Source organism: Chamaea fasciata, unplaced genomic scaffold (assembly GCF_029207755.1).
Source record: "Chamaea fasciata isolate MVZ Bird 193981 ecotype frontalis unplaced genomic scaffold, bChaFas1.0.hap1 SCAF_27, whole genome shotgun sequence".
Lineage (NCBI taxonomy): Eukaryota > Metazoa > Chordata > Aves > Passeriformes > Sylviidae > Chamaea > Chamaea fasciata.
Genome location: NW_027094112.1, coordinates 2,250,002 through 2,269,702, shown reverse-complemented (window position 1 = coordinate 2,269,702; position 19,701 = coordinate 2,250,002). Strand labels below are relative to the sequence as shown.

General features: G+C 50.0%; 1 protein-coding gene and 1 gene segment (V, D, J or C); both read right to left on the bottom strand.

Annotated features, from left to right (window-relative positions):
- Positions 1-19,701, bottom strand: part of LOC136301919 (Ig heavy chain Mem5-like) — a 33,644-nt gene that overhangs the window by 2,092 nt on the left and 11,851 nt on the right. The gene's annotated exons all lie outside the window — the stretch shown is intronic.
- LOC136301918 (Ig heavy chain V region 6.96-like) lies at positions 9,236-11,267 on the bottom strand. The segment is given in 3 exon segments: positions 9,236-9,978; positions 10,584-10,910; positions 11,200-11,267. Coding segments are annotated over 3 exon segments (426 nt in total).

Sequence of the window (19,701 nt, the reverse complement as noted above, 5' to 3'; positions counted from 1 at the left end):
ATCACAATGACTTGAGGGGCAGAAGTGTTTGGTATGTCTGTAAAGAAAAGCATGGTTTGGACAGGACTGATTTTACTGCAGGCTTGCCCAAGTGCTGAGGGACCAAATATTCACTAAAAAAAACCCACTGTGAGTAATTTGTAACATTCTCATTTATCCTCTTTTATGTAGTTAGTATTTGCCAACAGAGGTACAAGTAACAAAAAGAATTGCTTAAACTCTCACCCAGCTGTCTTACAAGAAAACTATTGGTGTCAAAAGAATTTAGCAGCCAACAAATCATTGTGGTACCATGCCTTTTTTTATAAAGGAAATTCCTTCGCCTCTAGGTAAGGTCATATGTGGAAACACAAGGGTGATCTCAAAAACCAATGTCAGGCCTTAACTCAGGTTAGCAATTTGATTTCAAGAGAAAACATGGAACTGAAAGGAATCGCCCAACAGCCTTACTTGCAAGAAAATGCTCAGTTCATGAAAGGTTGTCCGACACAACCACAAAGATTTATGCGTCTGCTTTGACAGAAGCATCCTGAGGAGTCCATTGGGTAAAGAGAGGGGCATTAGGCTTTTCATTTTACGTGGTGTCTGCCTTGCAGTCAGGTCAAGAGATCCCTCTGGTCTAACATTTTGTCCATCCCAGGGCACTGCTGCAAGTTTGACCCTTTTTACACCCTTTTAAACCCTGATTTTACACCCTTTCCCCATCAGCCCTAGGCCACTGCTGAGGAACTGAGGTGAAAGCCAAATGGTGCTCTGCCAGAACTTCATGGCTCAGCTCTCCTGATCAAACAGGCAGAACCACACACCTGTCCACACCTACAGCAACCAGACAGCCAAGGGAAATCAAACATTTCCTTCCCAGGTGTTGAACCATGGTTGGCCAGAGCCTGTCAGTCCTGTGCATTCTGTGTTCTCTGAGAAGACCATGAAAGGCTTTTCATGTGGTCTCCTTGCCAGGCTTTCCAAACACCCAGAATACAAACAAGCTGCTTCTCTGCAATAACTCCCGGGGCAAGATCATCAGCAAGAAATAATGTACCCAGTGCAATTGTAGTTCAGAGAGCAGAGGATTTGTTTTATCTGACCCCAGATGCCTCCTGTGAGTCCCACTAGTTTGCATTACATGAGAATACAGCCATGAATTCCTAGCACTGCTTGCTTCCGGAAGCAAACAGTCTATTGGGACAGAAAGTTGTACTTCTCCTTCACTTCAGACTTATAAAGTCATAGGAGGATCCCTATATTCTAAAAGGAAAGGGACCTTAGCATTCTCAATGAATGTTTCATTTGGAATAATCCAACCTGAACCAAGAGAAAAACCTTCTCTGCCCTTCACTGAGGCTCAGAAGAACTCAATATGCCTGGAGTATCCTCCAGTGACACAAATGGATGTTATTTTATGTCATTTTGACTTCGAGGAATTTGCAAAAGATTGGATAATGAACTGTTTCTACTGTAAACATCGTAAAATGCACATTAGGAGCTCCCAAAGGAATTCAAAACCAAAAGGGGGAGGTGTCTCACATCCCAAATATCTTGGCTTCAACTTGGTAAGTATTTCAGCAGACTCAAAATGGTCTTTGCTAGTTAAGGCCCAACATCTTTTACTGTCAAACAAAATCCCAGAGTCTCTGCTCAGCTCTGAATATATCCTGTCTTTAGGAAAAGACAGTCATGGAAGAGCATGGAGGTTTGGCTATGTAACATAACATGGGATGTTCTTGCAGTACTTTAAAGACATGCAGACCTCTGAAAGAGCAGCAACAATTCCAGAGGGATGCACATGAATTTTTAAAATAACACAGATCAACATCACAAACCCCTCTGCCACCCCAACATTCACATTCCCCTAGAAAACCTTGGAGTGACATGCACCTTTATCGTCCATCATGGAATTCCAAATAAAGATAGGAATACCTGACCCTTCTTATAATCCCTACTCCCCACAGTGGTCTTTTCAGAACCCACACAACCTGGGAGCCAATTGTCTTTCATTCCATGAACTCGAGCATATGAGGCTCTTGTGACAATTTAAGCCCAAGGACATTTAACCTCCTTCCTCCTCTGTCCCCAGGGCAGTGGAATTCCTTCCCTGGGCACACTGTGAGTGTGGTGCCAGTGTCAAACCAGAACTTGTCAAACCAGGCAGTTACAGATCTGTCTCCAAACTCCTCACCACTGTGAGCTCTTCACTGAGCTCTGCATTCCTGCCCCAAGTCAGTCAGTGGAAATCCACTGCAGAATTGGACACTTGACAGGATATTGGAGCCAGAGTGCTGCCCAAACTGGGAATCAGTTATCACATGCTAAGTAGTGCCCCACTGGTGTTTGGGGATCATGGAATAATGGAGGTCTGCAGAGTCAGCCCAGTTGTTCCTGGAAAACCTTCCAGAGCAAATCCAAGCTGAGGACTTGGCTTGAAAGCCTGGCTGAAGAACAAGTGCACTCAAGGGATTATTGCACCTGAAAATCCTTTCAGTGAACCCAAACCATGAAACTCCTTCTTCCATCCCACCTCAATTTTAAAGGAAGTTTTAGAAAGAAAGAAATGTCACTTACTTGGTATAACTGTGAGAGTCGTCCCTGGTCCAAATATAAGCTTTTCTCTTCCCACACTGCTAAGACTTAATCCAATAACTCACTCCGTCCTGATGATGTTCAAAAGAATTGTAAAACCAGTTGATGAAAAGCCATCACTCCTAATAAATCCATGAGTGCATGTCCATGACAGGATCAGAGGAAAATTTACTTCCAAAAGCAGAAAGAGAAAAAAGTTTTTTGAGTAATGTAATGATTTCATATATCTTGATGGAGTATAGAATTCTCATCTTCTCCTTTGCTTCCATCTTTTAGAATCCCCACGAGCTCTTTTATCTTTCCAGGGTAAAAGACAATATAGAAAGAATGTTCTATTTATTTCTTTATTCACCCATCTCCTTTCTTTCCCAAAGTATCTCACCTTTTTTCCTTCTTTTTGTTTTTGTACAGGTCCCTATGCTCTTTATATCATTGTGGTATCCCACCCCAATACCCAGTGATATATTTCATAGCAAAAACTGTCTCTGATCCACTACAGAGAATTTTGGATTATACAGGCAGTCACATGATTTCTTCAGTGGTTTGAGACCTGACATACCACATTAATAAACATGACATGGCTTTCAAGGAAGGATCTAAAATAATATCAGAAAGGCTGAGTTGGAAATGAGAACTTGGGGATTACATGACACCTCTGAAATGTCTGATGGAATTAAGCTGGATTGAAAGCGGGAAAATAATCAGTACTTTTTTTTGTTATTTCAAAGAATTTCTTACAATGCTGTTTATTTCCCCTACTTTTCTTCCTGTGGCTACTCATGGTAGTTTGACGGGAGTCTTAGGATGTAACAGGACACTTATTGAAGTGTTGGCATAAGGGATTAAAAGCAGAAGAATCAGGAGGATCATGTTTTTTTAAGTGACCTTCCAGCTGGGAATTACCCTTGATAGCCCAGGGCGCATCCAGTGATCCTCTAGCATGGACCCAGTTTAGATGCCAGTGTCTCTGTTTGCCTCTGCCTGACTGTTGCTCAGGGATTGCCCCACGTTAGCAAGGTCATGGAAATAAATCTACTTTTTCTGAGTTTGTGGCTGCTCCATCTGCTGCCCGTGCTGCTTCACACAGGTGGTGGTGGCTGTCCTAGTTTGAATGATGGCTGTCTGCCAAGGAAAGCAGAAACCTCCCTTGGAATGGGGAATGTGACCCCCTTTGCTCCAAATCATTACAGCTTTTTTTAATTATGGGGCTTTCAGATAAATATATGGGAGAAGGAATAACACTTCTTTACCAGTATGTGTATGTATAACAAGGCAAACAAACAGCACTGGCAGGAGCAGCAAACAGACCCAGACACGCAGTCACAGCCTTCTCCCGGCCGCAGGAACTTTCCCCTTTGGTGCAGTTCCGGTCACAGCCAGCAGGGGCGCTGGTGGAGCAATCCCCTGCCCAGCCCCGCTCTTGTCTGCCCAGACCTTTGTGCCTCCTGCCACAGCTTCGGAGTTTCTGCTACACTTTGTTTACCATCCTGGGTATGCTTGCCTCTGTCATTCCAGTCTACTTCTCCAAGGTTCCTTCTGAAGCTCATTTCACTCTCCCTGGGGCAGTGGGAGTGGTTGCTGCAGAGGGTTTGTAAAGGAAGCCCCTTCTCCATCTCTCCTGCCTGCCCACCCGCCATTACCCACATGAGGGAGGTGTGGCTGATCTCAGCCCACAGCGCCCCCTGCAGGCTCGCGGAAATCAGCGCACCCGCCCTGCCCGGCTGGGAGCCACCAGCGCCCCTGCTGGCTGTAACTGGAACTGCACCAAAGGGGAAAGTGCCTGTGGGCGGGAGAAAGCTGTGACTGCATGACTGGGTCTGTTTGTTGTTCCTGTCAGTGTGGTTGTTGTTTGTTTGAGTTATTATACCTAGTAGTAAAGAGCTGTTATTCCTTTTCCCATGTCGTTGTCAGAAAGCCCCATAGTTTCAAAATTATAATGATTTGGAGGGAGGGGAGGGTCATATTCTCCATTCCTGGGGAAGTTCCCACTTTCCTTGGCAAGCATCTGTCCTTCAAACCAAGATAGATAGGTTGCTCAAGCCTCACTGAATCTGATCAAAAATGCTTTCAGATTTGGAGCTGATACAGTTTCTTGGGGCAATCTATTTCATCACTGTAATTAAAAAATATTCCTCCATGTATCGTGTCTGAATCTGTCATTCTTTGTGTAAAACTGTAACCCCGCATCCCATCACAGCAGCCTCTATTAAAAAGTCCTTCCCCTTCATTTTTTAAGCCTTCTTTGTTAAGAAAAAGCATTTTTGAATTTTACCCTTTCTGTGGTCCTGTGAAAGACTCAGCCACAGCTGCATTCACATCTCTGCAGAAGATCTTTGCCTCAGGCAGAGCAGAAAACTTCCTTTGCAATCTCTGTAAGTTCCTTGCCATGGGAGGACACTTAGTCCAGAATTACCAAGAGGAGTTCCTTTTTTATAATTCAGCTAAACACATGGCCTTGGAAAGAAGGGGAAGAACGAGCGGTCTCATTTGTCCGGTCTAGTGGTTGCTTCCTGCAGCTTGACAAGTCTATTGCTGGCCAAGGTTTGTTGATGTAGGCTGCAATCATGGGCAGAGCAGATGGGACAAAATTCATTTGAGAAATGATGACTAGAAGCTTTCTTTCTCCCTTGCAGAAACCAAAGGCCAGTGCTGGAGGACTGCAAGGGGTTTGTGTGACAAATTTCCCTGCCAGCAATTTCTTGTCCATACTAAATGCACCCCGATATTGCAGGCTCTCCTTATATGTCAGCTGTTCCCTTCCTTGTTGTCATGACCATTCAGTGCATTTGTTCCCCTCTACCCAGGTCCCTCCCAGGCCTGAGAGCCCAACAAGGAACACAGTAGTCCCCAGTGTCAGCAGTGCTGAGCTGAAGAGGATTCCTCCCCAGTGAGCAAGGAGTCAGGTCAACATGCTAGGAGGCTGCATGGACAAACAAGGCTGGGGAAAATGTGGGCCCACTGGTGAATGGGATGGGGACCAGGTGACACAGGACACGGGACAGGGCTGAGGTCCTGAATGCTTTATTCACCTCATGCTTCAGCAGCCAGATCAGCCTTCAGGAATTTAATTCTCAGAGTCTAAGGGGAGAGGATAAAGCACACAATATCTGCTCCTGAAACAAACATGGAACTGAGCTGTTTTCTAGTCCATTACAAAGGACTTTGACGAGAAGATTCCCTGGGAAGTCAGTGCAGAGAGCACAACTAAATGAAGAGCACACAACATCCACCTTCTTCTCATCCACCAAGACCCTTTGTCTCACTGCAGAACACTGTAAACATGGCTAAGCAAGATTCCCACTTCCCAAAGTGATGCTGAGTGTCCTGGAGGAAGAAGGGTTGGGAGATAACCCTGATGTGTACAGAAGACCATGTTGGTGCAGGTCATGTCAAGTGATGGTGGAGCAGATATTGACCCTACAGCCCATAGAGTACCCCACACAGAAGCAACTGGATATGTCCTGAGCAGCTCTAAGACTTCATGCAGAGCTCATGTAGGAGCTGGCTCCTGACAGGAACTGTGGTCTCATGGAAGAAGTAGCCCATGTCAAAGCATCTTTTCTGTGACAACCTGCAGGTACCCACACTGAAGCAGTCTATTCCTGAAGGACTGCACTGTGAACTACAGACCCACACTGCAGGAGTTTCTGAAGAACTGCAGTCAATGCAAGGAACCAAAGCTGAAAAATTTCTAGATAAATGTCTCCTCTGTGGTGGACTCAACACTCTGGAGAAGGGCAGGAGAATGGGAAAAGTGGCAGAAAAAATGTGTGATTAACTGATAGTTGCATTCCTCATACCTATGAAGTGATTGTGTAGATGAGAGGTTTTTCGATGTGTCTTTTTCTTCTCATTATCCTACTCTCATTTAACTAATAAAAAAAATTAACCAAGTCCATGTATTTGCCCATGGTGGCACTCCTGCGACATGTCCCTGTCCTTATCTCAACCCACAAACCTCAATTGCATCATTTTCCCCCTGTCTAATTGAAGAGTAGGGGCACTAAGACAGCAGCTTGCTGAGCACCTGGTCAACACCTGAGAACAACCAAAGTCAATTCACCACCTCTTCTCAACTCCTTCTTCCTGATCAAGTGCGCTGAACCAGCCACCCAGAGCAGCCATCTCTGCTGATTTGACTTTCCTAAAGCGACTGTGTGGCTCCATCCACCACAGCACTCTGGAGGCTACAGTACACATCTCCATCATCCCATGGCTCTGCAGGCAAGGCACAGAGGAGAAATGAGGCCCTGCTAGACGGAGCCCAGGCAACATGCACTGAACCTGCACTTCCCCAAACAGTCACTGCAGTTCCCAGAACAGACCCTATGCACCATAAATGGGACCAGCCCTTCTACCAGCCCTCCTTCCACTGCCTTTTATTGCCACCAAGCCAGAGGGATGTTTCCTGCACCTGCCATTGCCTGACAAGAGCCCCGGGGAGCAGCTGCTAGAAAGAAATGCTGAGAGATCTGTCTTGCCCATCTGTTGGTTTTTGGTTCACTCTGCTGCAGAGCTGCTCCAGGGTGATTCTGCTCCACAGTAATAAGTTGCTGCATCCCCTTGCTTTGCTGACAGGATCTCCAGTGTGAATCTGTTCCTGTATGTATAAACTGATCCCCTAAAGCGAACTCGAAAACCTTCTCCATAGGCATCACTGTCCCTGCAAATCCATTCCAGAGCACCCCGTGGGCCCTGACGGTACCAGTACTTATAGTACTTTCTCATATCATCTCCCCTCATGCTGCACTGGATGGTGACTTTATCTCCCTCTCGCACGGTCACTTCCCTGGGGTGCTGCTCCAAGGTCACCTGCCCAGTGACAGCTGCAGAGAGCAAGAACAAGCCATGATCACTCCAAGATTTAGCAAATGTCCGGGCAATGCTGGTGAGGCTTTTGGCGAGCACTGGACCAGAGGGAGCACAACATCCACCTTTTTGAAGCCAGCTGACACAGATGGGCAGAGCTGGTAGATGCTATCAAGGCTCACGCGGAAGGAGACTCCACATTTTCCTCCCTCCTTTTCCCTCCCTGTAAAACAGGAAGCTTTGTCTGATTTTCCCCAAAGAAGAAGGCAGGATTTGCACCATGGGGGGGACAAATCCCTTTGGCCTTGCCAGGACAGGATGGAGAGGAAGCCACTCTGCTGTCCCTGAAACTGCTCCAGATGAGGCCAGCAAAGACAAAGGCTGTCCCAGGCATTGAGGCTCGGTCCCTGTGCTGCCATCCTCCAGCTGGTCTGTGCCACAGGGGCCGCAGTGGCCCAGGAGCAGAGTGTCCAGTGGCAGGGCAAAGCGCTGGGCCCCAAGATGGGAGAGCAGCAGGGAGCTGGCCTGCGTGTGCCCAGGCTGCAGAGGAGGCAGCTTGGATGGAGGTGGTGAGCTCAGAGGCAGGAGAGGAGCAGGGCTGCTCTCCCCGTGCTCCACAGGCATGGCTGGGCAGCTGGAGGGGGGAACAGGTGCGGCTGCCAGCGCTCAGCACAGCTGCCCAGAGCCGTGCAGAGCACAGGGCCACGCTCAGCTCCGGGGGCCAGCAGCCCTTGCCTTCACTTACCTACAATGGGCAATAAGCCCACGCACAGGGCACTCCACATGGCCAGGCCAGCTCTGTCTGGCCTCTCTCCACCTTCTCTCTGCCTGCACAGCAGCTCTGCCCACACCTGCCCTGCCTGCGCCTCTGTCACTGCACTCAGGCCAGTCCCTCCTGGTCCCTCCCTCTGTCTGTGACAGCACTGAGGGGGAGAGGTGGGGCAGGAGGAGCACAACTTGAAGCTCTTGGTGCTCTCCTGCGTGTCTCTCATTGTGCGTGGTGCAGGAAGCCTGTTTGGTTGACAGGAAATGCTGTGGTGGGCAAAAGGTGATGTGTGTCTGAGGGGCCAGCCCTGGCCTTTCTCTCAAGAAATCTCAAAGGCTGCTGCTGGGACTTTGGAGTGACTGGGGAGTCTGTCAGCTTGTCCTTCCCCTGGCCCTGGCTCTGCTGAGGCACTGCTCCCCCATGGGACACCCCAGGATCTCAGCTCAGCTTGGCCAGGGCACCCCTAAGCCAAAGTGCTCCTCACCCTGCTCCCTGCACTCTGGCCCAGCACCCTACTCACTCCCCAGTGATGACACTTCTCCAGCTGCCTCCTCCTGTCACAGCCCTCCCACACCCCTGCCCATCAGCAAAGGCAACCCAGGAGTCTGCAGGGACCAGGCTGCTCAGCAGAGCCAGGACACTCCCTGCCCTGTGTCCTCCTCCTCAGCTCAGGGCTCAGGGCTCTCCCAGTGACCAGAGAATGGGACAGCTCTGAGCCCTGGCAGCGTCACTGTCCTGACTGCCACCACCCTTCTGGGGAGCACTGCCCCACTCCACACAGTCCCACCACAGACTGAATCTATTCCCTCCTCCCCCTTTTCCTGGGTATTTGGATACAGTCCTCTGTGGAAGAGATCTCCAGGACAGGGGTGGGAAAGAGGAGTTGGAGAGGGTAGAGGAGCCCACAGAGAGTGGAGGCTTGAGGCTGGGGAAACAGGCAGGGGGATGCAGCCCCAGGGGGAAGCAGGTTGTCCTGGGACACATGGGGCTGCTCCAGCATGTCACTGGTTACCCTGAGATTAGCTCAGTTGTTTACTGCATGGCCTTTATAGTGCCAGTGTCACTGGTTTGGTCCCTGTGCATGGGTCATGCACTTAAAAGTTGGACTCACTGATCCTTGTGGGTTCTTTCCAACTCACAATATTCCGTGTTTCTGTGATATGCCAGGTTCCCTAGACACCCAAGCGCATGGAACATTGGTCTGGTCTGGAGGAAAAGAGACTGAGGAGCTGCTTGATACTTCTCTCAGCTTGGTGAGGAGGTGAAATGGAGTAGGATGTTCTTCCTGATACGCAGTGATGGGATGTAGGAATGGTTCAGAGCTGCATGAGAGGAGGTGGATTATAGGAAGTGTTTCTTTACTGAGAGTGGTCAAACATTGCAACAGGCGTCCTGGAGAGGTGGTCAATGCCCCTATACTGACAGGATATAAAAGGAATTTAAATAACACCCATGCTGTATAACAACAAGCTTTAATTTGTTTGAGGCCTGGAATGCTCAGGCAGTAGGACTAGGTGGTTGTAGCTTCCTTCCAATTGGAACAGTCCTTTCTCTCCCCTCTCCCTACTGTTTGCCTCTCTTCTGCAAGCCCCCAAGGTTCGATGGGACCCCAATTCTCTGACCCCAGGCACAGCCCACTCACTGACTCTCCCCTTGCATGGGATGGGAATCACGTGAACATGCAGGAGGGGAGGAAACTGATGTACTTCAGGCACACCCTCTCGCTGTGGTCCCTTCACGTGCAGTAATAGAGTGCACTGTCCCCCAGCTCCAGCCCGCTGATGGTCAGTGTCCCAGAGCTCTTGTCACCCTGGCAGGAAAACCTCCTGTTGGCAAAAGGGGCTGTGTGGCTGTAGGAGCCTCCATGGGCCTGGCACTGCAGCAGGTACTGCAGGGCTTCACCAGGATGCTGCTGGTACCAGGCCACATAAATTCAGCAAGCTTTGGAGCTGGAAGTGCAACAGAGGGTGCCAGTGTTCCCTGCTGGCCACCACACGGCAGAGCTTGTTGCCTGGATCTCATCACCTTGAAATGCACCTGAAAGAAAATCAGGCTCACTGCTTTTCTCTCAGTGGTTCAAGGAGATGGCTCCCAAAAGGGTCAAAGGAAGCCGGCAAAGCCCAGGTGATTTACATGTTCCACTTAAGAAGGGGACCAAGGAAGGCAGAGTGGGACTGGAACCAGACCAGGCTGACTGGATGACAGAAAAACCTTGAACCTCCTCCACAGGACAGAACATTGCAACTGGGATTCAGGAAAAGGAAAGCCTCAGTGTTGGGAAAGGAGCACTTGATGAACGGCAAGGATCACTTGTGGTGCGTGGGGATGCCCTCCAATTTCTTAGAAACAGCCCTGAACCACTTTGAAACTCACCATCTCCAAATTTTGTGGGTGCTGAGCCAGACCCTAGCTGGTTTGTGTTAAAGCTCACCTGGGTTTCCTGTCCCCGTGTGAACAGCGCAGAAGTAGCGGGCAGAGTCACGGGTGTGCAGGGGCAGCAGGGAGAGATAAACCTCGGACCGGGAATTGTCCCGCGAATTCTTGGCCCGCCCCTGCACTGACTGGTCAAAAAAAAGAACTGTCGGATCAGAACCAATAAAGGACACCCATTCCAGGCTGCCTCCAGGTGGCTGACGGTACCAGTAAATTCCGCGACTCCTAAAGGGGTATCCTGAACCACGGCAGGAGAGTGTGACGGAGTCCCCGGCCACTCGCAGCCCTCCGCCGGCCTCCTGCAGCCTCACCTGTGCCCAGAGCCCTGCGGAGGGAGAGCAGCAATCGGGCACGGAACGACCACGGACCGAGGCCTCGTCCCGGTGTCCCGGTGCCCCCGGCCCGGCACAGCCACAGCACCAGCCCCGGCCCGCAGCCCCTGTCCTGTGTCTGCCCCGGCCTTTGCCCGTCTTCCCGACCCTGCCTCTGCTCCTGTCCTTTCCCCATCTCTGCCCTTGTCCCCGTCCCTGTTCGTGCTCCTGCTCCTGCCTGTCCCTGTCGCTGTCGCTCCTTCCCCCGGGCCGGGCTCGCTGCCCTCCCCGCCCGGCTCTCACCTGCGGGCCACAAGGCCAAGGCCAAGGCCAGCAGCCACGGCCGCAGCCCGGCCGCCATCGTGGCCGGCCCCGGCTCCGCGGCAGCCGCACAGGAGCCGAGCGGAGCCGCGCTGGGGCCGCTCCCGCCCGGCCCCGCCTCGCCGGGGCAGCGCCGGCGCCTCTGCCCGCCCCGACACGCCCGCCCCGGCCCCGGCGCCGCCGGGCGGGGGCAGCGCCGGCCGCGCCCGGGCCGCGCACACGGAGCCGCGCTGCTCGCTCGGACAGCGCCGTCTGCCACACGCACCCGAGGGCTTCGTGCCCAGGGCGCCCACAAATTCGCCGTCGTGGCACAGACGGTCACTGGGATCCGCCGCTGCCTCAGGACAAAGGCTGCCAGCAGCCGAGGGAGGTGATGGCTCCTCTCTCCTCGGCGCTGCTGAGGCCACACTTAAGTACTGGGGGCACATCTGGACTGCCCCTAGGAGAGGGAGTTGGATCTGCTGGAGAGGCCACTGAAGGGCCGTGGAGATGATAATGGCACTGGAGGAGCTCCTGCATGAGGAAAGGCTCAGAGAGCTGGGACTGTTTTGTGTGTGGAAGAGAAAGCCTGGGTATCCATTGTTTTCTCAACAATGGATAGAAATACAGAGAGGTTTAAACCACAGAATAGATAGGGTTGGAAGTGAAATCTAAAGGTCATCTAGTCCAGCCCTCCTGCTATGCTCACAGGTATCTGCAATTTGACCAGGCTGCTCAAGCTGTGCCCAATCTCTTTTCAGGTTTGGAGCAGATACAATTTCTCAGGACCATCTTTTCCATCACCCTAAATTTAAACAATTTCTTTTTTGCATCTACCTTCTTTTTGTTTCAAACTCTTACCCTTTGTCCAATCACTGCAGGCTGTGTAAAAAAACTCTGTCCCCATGTTGCTCTGAAGTCCTCTTTGCAGAAGTGAGGCATCTTCAAAACTCACTCCTGTGATCCTGTGAAAGGCTCTCAGGCGCACACATGTCTGTACAGCTGATGTGGGCTGGGGAGAAAACTGATTTTTCCACCTCAGTCAGACGTTTGTCACCTGAACAGGAACACAAGGAAGCTGAGAAGAGAATCACAAAGGGAGTTTATTCCTTTATACTTTGCCTATGGTGTGCTCACACCTAGTCCATGGCAGATCCTGCTGCAGAGAAAAGCAGCTGAGATCTGTGCTGCATCAGCAACTCTTGTTCACATAATCCCTGAATGCTTGTCCTGTGCTGGATCCCTACGCCCTGGTCCCATGCTGCTGGTTCAGACTAGTGGTCAGTGGTGCAGGAATGTTCATTCTTCAAAACCCAGGCCCCATGCAGGGGCTGGATTTTCTCTTGGATTCTGGCTGATTCCAGTTCTGGACATGGTTCCCTGTCTGGTTTCATTGAAGGAGAAATCATCTACTGATTTTCTCTGGTTATGGGCTATTCTGAGCTGGGAAGAGCTGTCTGGAGGTGGGTGATCAGGACCAAGCAGCCCTGAGGAAAGAGCTCAAAGTCTCAGGCACTGCTCCTTCTTGTAAGCAGGAGAATATTGCATTAGCTCTTGCCTTTCTCAGCTCTTTTCACTGAGGACTTCCAGAAATAACTTGTGCTACAGGAGTGTTGAGGACAACCCTGTGTCCTCCTCAGGCTGCAAGTTTCAAACCTGGAAGGGAACAGGGAAACCTGCAAATGACACGAAACAGATTTGGAGTGGGTAAATGAGAGACATACAGAGGAATGAGAGCTATTCAGCATGGGCATGTTTTCTGTGTTTCTGTTGTTTGCGGTCTTTGTGGTGTGGGTTCTTGTGTCAAAACTTAGGGTGTGTTGTTGTTCTGTAAGGCTGCAGACCCAGGTCCAGGCCTCCAAGCTCCCTCATAAAGGCTCTGCCTGGCCATCAGACTTAATGCTGTCCTTTCTGGAGAGCCAGGATGGGCATAAGGAAAGGGGAGCAGAAGAGGAGCCAGCTTTGCTGCTTCTCTGTGACAATGGGAAGTCAGGAGTTAATTCTTGATTTTCTTTGGTTTCTCTGTGCTGATTTTCCTTTGGTTATTCAACTCCCTTTTTATCACAACACACATTTTCTCCTATGTCCACCCTTTTGTTTCTCTCCTCCATCTCAGTGAGGGTGACTGGGTGAGCAGCTGTGTGGAGCTGAGCTGCCTGATGGAGTCACTGGCAGTAGGTGCCCACAACCTTTTCCTGTTCAGTTCTAAATGTCCTCAAGAATGGAACTTTCAGAGTCTCAGGTATTTCAACACAGTGCCTGGTCCCCCTCCACGTTTTCTTCTCCATGCTAAATGAACCCAGATCTCCCAGGCTCTCCTTATATGTCAGCTGTTCCCTTCCTTGTTGTCATGACCATTCATCGCATTTGTTTCTCTCTGTCCACGTCCTTCTCAGGCCTGGGAGCCCAGCAGGGGACACAGTAGTCCCCAGTGTCAGCAGTGCTGAGCTGAAGAGGATTCCTCCCCAGTGAGCAAGGAGTCAGGTCAACATGCCAGGAGGCTGCATGGACAAACGAGGCTGGGGAAAATGTGGGCCCACTGGTGAATGGGATGGGGACCAGGTGACACAGGACGTGGGACAGGGCTGAGGCTCTGAATGCTTTATTCACCTTATGCTTCAGCAGCCAGACCAGCCTTCAGGAATTCCATTTCCCAGAGCCCAGGGAAAAAGGCTGGAACGAGGAGTGGGTACCCTTGCACAGTCCATGTCACTGAGCCCTTCTCTAGTCCATAATAAAAGATTCTGTCCAAAAGGTTTCCAGTGAAGTCAGTGCTGAAAACCCAACTGAATGAAGAATGCACAACATCCACGCTCTCCTCACTCAGCAAGACCCGTTGTCTCCCTGTAGGAGGTTGTAAATGGGGCTAAGTACAATTTCCACTTCCCAAGTTAGGGTTGGGAGTCCCTTGAAAAGGGCTGGGAGGCAAGACAAGGCAACAAGGAAAAATGAGGCTGTGCTGGACAGGAGCCAAGGACATGTGCACTAAATTTGCACTTCCCCAAACAGCCGCTGCAGTTCCCAGAACAGATCCTCCTGCACCTTAAATGGGACCAGCCCTTCTACCAGCTCTCTCCACTGCCTTTTAGTGCCACCAAGCCAGAGGGATGTGTCCTGCACCTGCCATTGCCCGAGAAGTGCCTTGGGGAGCAGCTGCTAGAAAGAAATGCTGCGAGATCTGTCTTCCCCATCTGTTGGTTTTTGGTTCACTGTGCCGCAGAGCTGCTCCAGGGTGATTCTTGCTCCACAGTAATACGTTGCTACATCCCCTTGCTTTGCTGCCAGGATCTGCAGTGTGAATCTGTCCTTGGATTCGTCAAGTGATCCCTTAAAGCGATCTTGGAAACCTTCTCTATAGGTGTAACGCCCCCTCCAAATCCATTCGGGAGTGCCCTGTGGGCCCTGACGGTACCAGTACATTAAGTAGTTGCTCATGTCACCTCTCCTCATGGTGCACTCAAAGGTGACTGCATTTCCCTCTCGCACGGTCACTTCCCTGGGGTGCTGCTCCAAGGTCACCTGCCCAGTGACTGCTGCAGAGAGCAAGAACAAGCCATGATCACTCCAAGATTCAGCTAAGGTCAGGACAATGGTGGTGGGGCTTTGGAATCGCATTGGAGCAGTGGGAGGATGAAATCCTCCTCTTTGAAGCCAGCTGACACAGATGGACAGAGCTGGTAGAAGCTATCAAGGACTCCACAAGGAAGGAGACTCCACATTTCCCTCCCTCCTTTTCCCTGTAAAACAGGAAGCTTTGTCTGATTTTCCCCAAAGAAGCAGGCAGGATTTGCACCATGGGGGGGACAAATCCCTTTGTCCTTGCCAGGACAGGATGGAGAGGAAGCCACTCTGCTGTCCCTGAAACTGCTCCAGATGAGGCCAGCAAAGACAAAGGCTGTCCCAGGCATTGAGGCTTGGTCCCTGTGCTGCCATCCTCCAGCTGGTCTGTGCCACAGGGGCCGCAGTGGCCCAGGAGCAGAGTGTCCAGTGGCAGGGCAAAGCGCTGGGCCCCAAGATGGGAGAGCAGCAGGGAGGTGGCCTGCGTGTGCCCAGGCTGCAGAGGAGGCAGCTTGGATGGAGGTGGTGAGCTCAGAGGCAGGAGAGGAGCAGGGCTGCTCTCCCCGTGCTCCACAGGCATGGCTGGGCAGCTGGAGGGGGGAACAGGTGCGGCTGCCAGCGCTCAGCACAGCTGCCCAGAGCCGTGCAGAGCACAGGGCCACGCTCAGCTCCGGGGGCCAGCAGCCCTTGCCTTCACTTACCTACAATGGGCAATCAGCCCACGCACAGGGCACTCCACATGGCCAGGCCAGCTCTGTCTGGCCTCTCTCCACCTTCTCTCTGCCTGCACAGCAGCTCTGCCCACACCTGCCCTGCCTGTGCCTCTGTCACTGCACTCAGGCCAGTCCCTCCTGGTCCCTCCCTCTGTCTGTCTGAGCAGGAGGAGCTCAACTTGAAGCTCTTGGTGCTCTCCTGCGTGTATCTCATTCTGTGTGGTTCCAATCCTTCTCTTAAGCCCTCTCCATGTTCACACTTTCTCTCATCCTCTGCAAGACCCTCAGACTTGGTTTGGAGTGGGTCAGTGGCAACACTAATTTGGGAAATGCCATTGTTAAACCACCACAGCCTTATTTGGCACCCAGTGTGGGGCATGAAGGGTTGAGATAAGAACAGATCTGCCCAGAGTGGGTGGGATACAAATCTGATCCAACCATGAGTTGTGTCAGGTATGGGGCCACAGGTGACAATGCTGCTTGGGCTGTTCCTGTGGCTGTGGTACCTACCCCTGTGTATGTTCCTGTAGGTGCTCCTCATGATGATATTTTGTGGGGCTGTGGGCTCTGACAAGGGAAGAGGGCAGAAACTCTCAGCCTCTGGAGGTGACTCCTGTCAGTGTTAGAAGAAGTTATTCACCCAAGGATGATCTAGCCGTGTTCCCCATCAGTTGGCACACCATGGCCAGAGACTGTATTTGTCAACAAAATAAAACTGTATGTGCAAAATCCCTGTTAGAGATGGCCTTGTAATGGAGGCTGGGGTATTTCTACTCTGTCTCCTTGCAGGTTATGTTTCTGTACGAGTCCTAAAAGAGGAAGTGTTCTGATTGTGGGAGGCTTTGGCATAGCCAGGAATCAACTAAGGCCCTCCCTACAAAAATCCCAGATTTGACATCTGTTTTAAAAGCTGTGCTTTGGAAAGACAGACATTCCCAGGAGCACTGCACTCCCCCGTCCTGAGCAGATTTGCAGGGGAAGATCAGGTTCCCAATACTTCAGTTCAGACCATATCTGCAGACTGAAACATAAGGGAGAGAGACTTGCCTTACAGTCACGTAAATAACCATGCTTCTAATGAGTTTCTCTTTACGGTACATCTAATTTTACCAGGAACTTTTTAGAGCTTTGGAAAATAACCATACTTCCAATGAGTTTCTTTTTATGGTACATCTAATTTTACCAGGTACTTTTTAGAACTTTGGAACACAAAACAGAGAGATCAAATTATGCCCAGCAGAGGCAGGAATATGATTATCATGTTGTATTTTTAATACTGTATAAGAAAACAGAAGAATTCAGTGGTACAAAAACCCTTTTAATGTGGCCCATTCTCTTGGAGTACTTCACGATGCTTTCCCATGTAACCTCTTGGAAAGAAGTTTATTCTTTTAGGATGCTTTTAAAAGCATCCGCACAGAAAGGTCCCAGTTGTGGGGTTTCTTCTGGAAACAATTCAGTTTTTCGTGTTTTCCTAAGCTACATATCCTGCATTGCCATTGCAAAGTGAAAAGTCATGGCTTAGTGGGGGCAATCTGGGACCCTGCCATGAAACGAGGGCTTTAGGTCAATGGAACACTCACTGACAGAGGTGTCAGCAAAAGCAGGTTAATACAAATTTGCCCAAGTGTGGCACAGTCCAACAGCAATGCCCACTCTGCAGCTTTACTCCATGGATGCATCAGAGACGGGAACATTGAAATAGAATTAATTTGGAAAGATTGCTGCAGACACCAGGGACAAGAAAGGGGTGAGGCTGTAGAAGGAAGTCCCTCCCATAGAGTTGTGAGGTACAGAAAGGACCCCCCAGCTTTCTAAAGTGCTTTTTAGAGGAGGTGGGGATGGATCCAATCCTAGCCCCGGACTTCATCAAGACTTTATGACTAAGGGATTATAACAGCACTTCATCATTAACCTTTCCCTCCTGTCCACCTGATTTCAGTCGTTTTGTCTAAGGGAGTATTCTCAAAATATGAATCTGCCTGAGAGTTTGGGCAAAAGTGTGAAGTGCTTGAGAAAAAAGTTCTGGGTGTCATTGGAAACTCAGGATAAAAATACTGATGAACTGCTCCCCCTGATTTATGTTATGGTGGTAGAATGCACTGAATGAGCATTTTACTGGATTGGCATTTTCCATGTAAATTTCACACAGCTTCTGCAAGGGCTGAGGTTCTTCTGTGGGGTTCTGCACGGCCTGAGGGTCTGACCTCACCAAACTGAATGCAGCATGCCTTGCCGTGTCCTCTGCAGAGGCTCTCTTGAGGCCAGCAGGAACCCAGCCAGGGAGAAAACAGCCTTCTTTCCCCTCAGGATGTGGTTCACTTGTTTTTTTAAAGCAGGGGGGGCTTAATGCTGTCGGGGGTAACTGAGTCAGAAATGGTGACCACAGCATCCTGCCTGTAGCTTGTGAGAGGGCCATGAGCTGGGGAAGGTGTGTGCTGGGCTCTGTTAGGTAAGAACCAAGTTGCCATGGGAACTATCACTCCATCAAACCACTTGATATTATTTTTTGGTGGCCGCTTCCTCCTATCACTGAGTGCAGAACAACAGCAGGGTTTCTTCTCTGCTGATATGAGCATTTTCCTGCCTCGTGCCTTCAGCAAGGACTCTCCTCACTGAGGCTTTTGAATGTGGCAGAGAGACACTTCCCTGCACAGAGTCTGAAAAAGACAAATTCAGCCAGAAAGATTTCAGCAATCTCCATCCCAGCTTGGGAAGAAAAAGCACAGAAAACCCACTCCTTTTTGGCCTAGTACAACTTTATTTTCACCACTACTACAGGAACATAAATTGCACATGAGCTATACTTGGCAGAATATAGGCTTAATAAAGAGATGAAGATTGTCTGGTAGAATTGAATCACTTCAGTTCCTTCACAGCTCTTCTCCTCTACAATACACACTTACTGTTATTGAAGCTATCTAAATCCAATACCTGTATGGCATCTACTGGGCTTGAATTCCCTCAGCAATAATACTCCAGTTCTCCAGGCAGTAACACAACATGCCTGGAAAGGTGCTTTTCAAAGGCCATGTATCTAGAGTGAGCATTGGAGTTTTCAAAGCTATTGAAGCACACTAGACACTTGTGTGCAAATGCCAGAAGAGTGGGGAGATCTGCTTAGCAGGAGGATGAGGATAAATCCACTCTCCTCAGTTCTCAGAGCACAGGAAACAGCAAAAGCACTTAAAACTCTTCAGTGTAAATCAGCTGGCCAGGCAGGAGTCACCGGTATTCCGTGTCTTCAGGGGAAGGTGCTGCCTGGTGTCCTGGGTGGTTTCTGTGAGCAGCTCTGCCCCTGCTTGTTCAAGCCCCTTGTGCTGCTGGTTCACATTCTTTCCTGCTCTGCTTCAGGTTCTTCTTGCCTTCATTCCCCATGTCTGGAAGAGCAAATGGAGGTTTAAACTACATTTAATGAAACTGGTCCTAAGAACCACTGATTGATAGCCGTGTGCTCCCTTACCTCAGAAAAGAAACAACTTGATACTCATGAGGGTATTGATGGCAATGCTCTTTGCCAGCAGGACTCTCAAACCCAGCACAGCCATGGACAGCATGTTCACTCTCTGCCCTTCAGCATCTGCTCAATTGACCAAAAAAGAGGGGAGAGATCATGGCCTAGGTTTTGATGTTGTGATCTTGGCAGAAAGTGGGAACATTCACAGGGGACAGTTTAAGGGAAAGGAAGAGCAGCAAAGGAACAGATGATAGAGAACATGCCAACAACAGGGGAGCCCAGGGTCTGTCTGCATTGCTTTTTGCTTCCTGGGGCTTGTGTGCAACTGCAGGAGCTGCCTTGGAACAGCAGCTTGTGTCTGCTGAATGTGTTGCGTTCTCATTCCTCTCCCCTGGAAAAAACACATTCCCATTCCTTTATCCCCTACACAGCAATGTAACTCCATAACCTGTTTGGGTAACTCACCTTGTGCTGAGGAGTCTGTACTGTTGCAAACCCTGTCACTGGCCTCTGTTACTGGTTCTTCAGCCTCGTCTTCTGTAGCATAATAAAGAAAAGGCATTTTAAAGTATATCCATGTTTTATGCAGGACAAAAGAAATGTTCATGTGATATTTCCTGTAGGAACTTGAGGAAAGTTGGAGCTCAGATGATCAGTCATTAATTCCAGCATTAATTGTAGGAGACAATTTCTCCATGCAGATGCAGGAAACAGAAGCATTCCTGCATTGTTTTGGTTTTACGATTCAAATGACCTTCAGGACTACAAAAACATAAG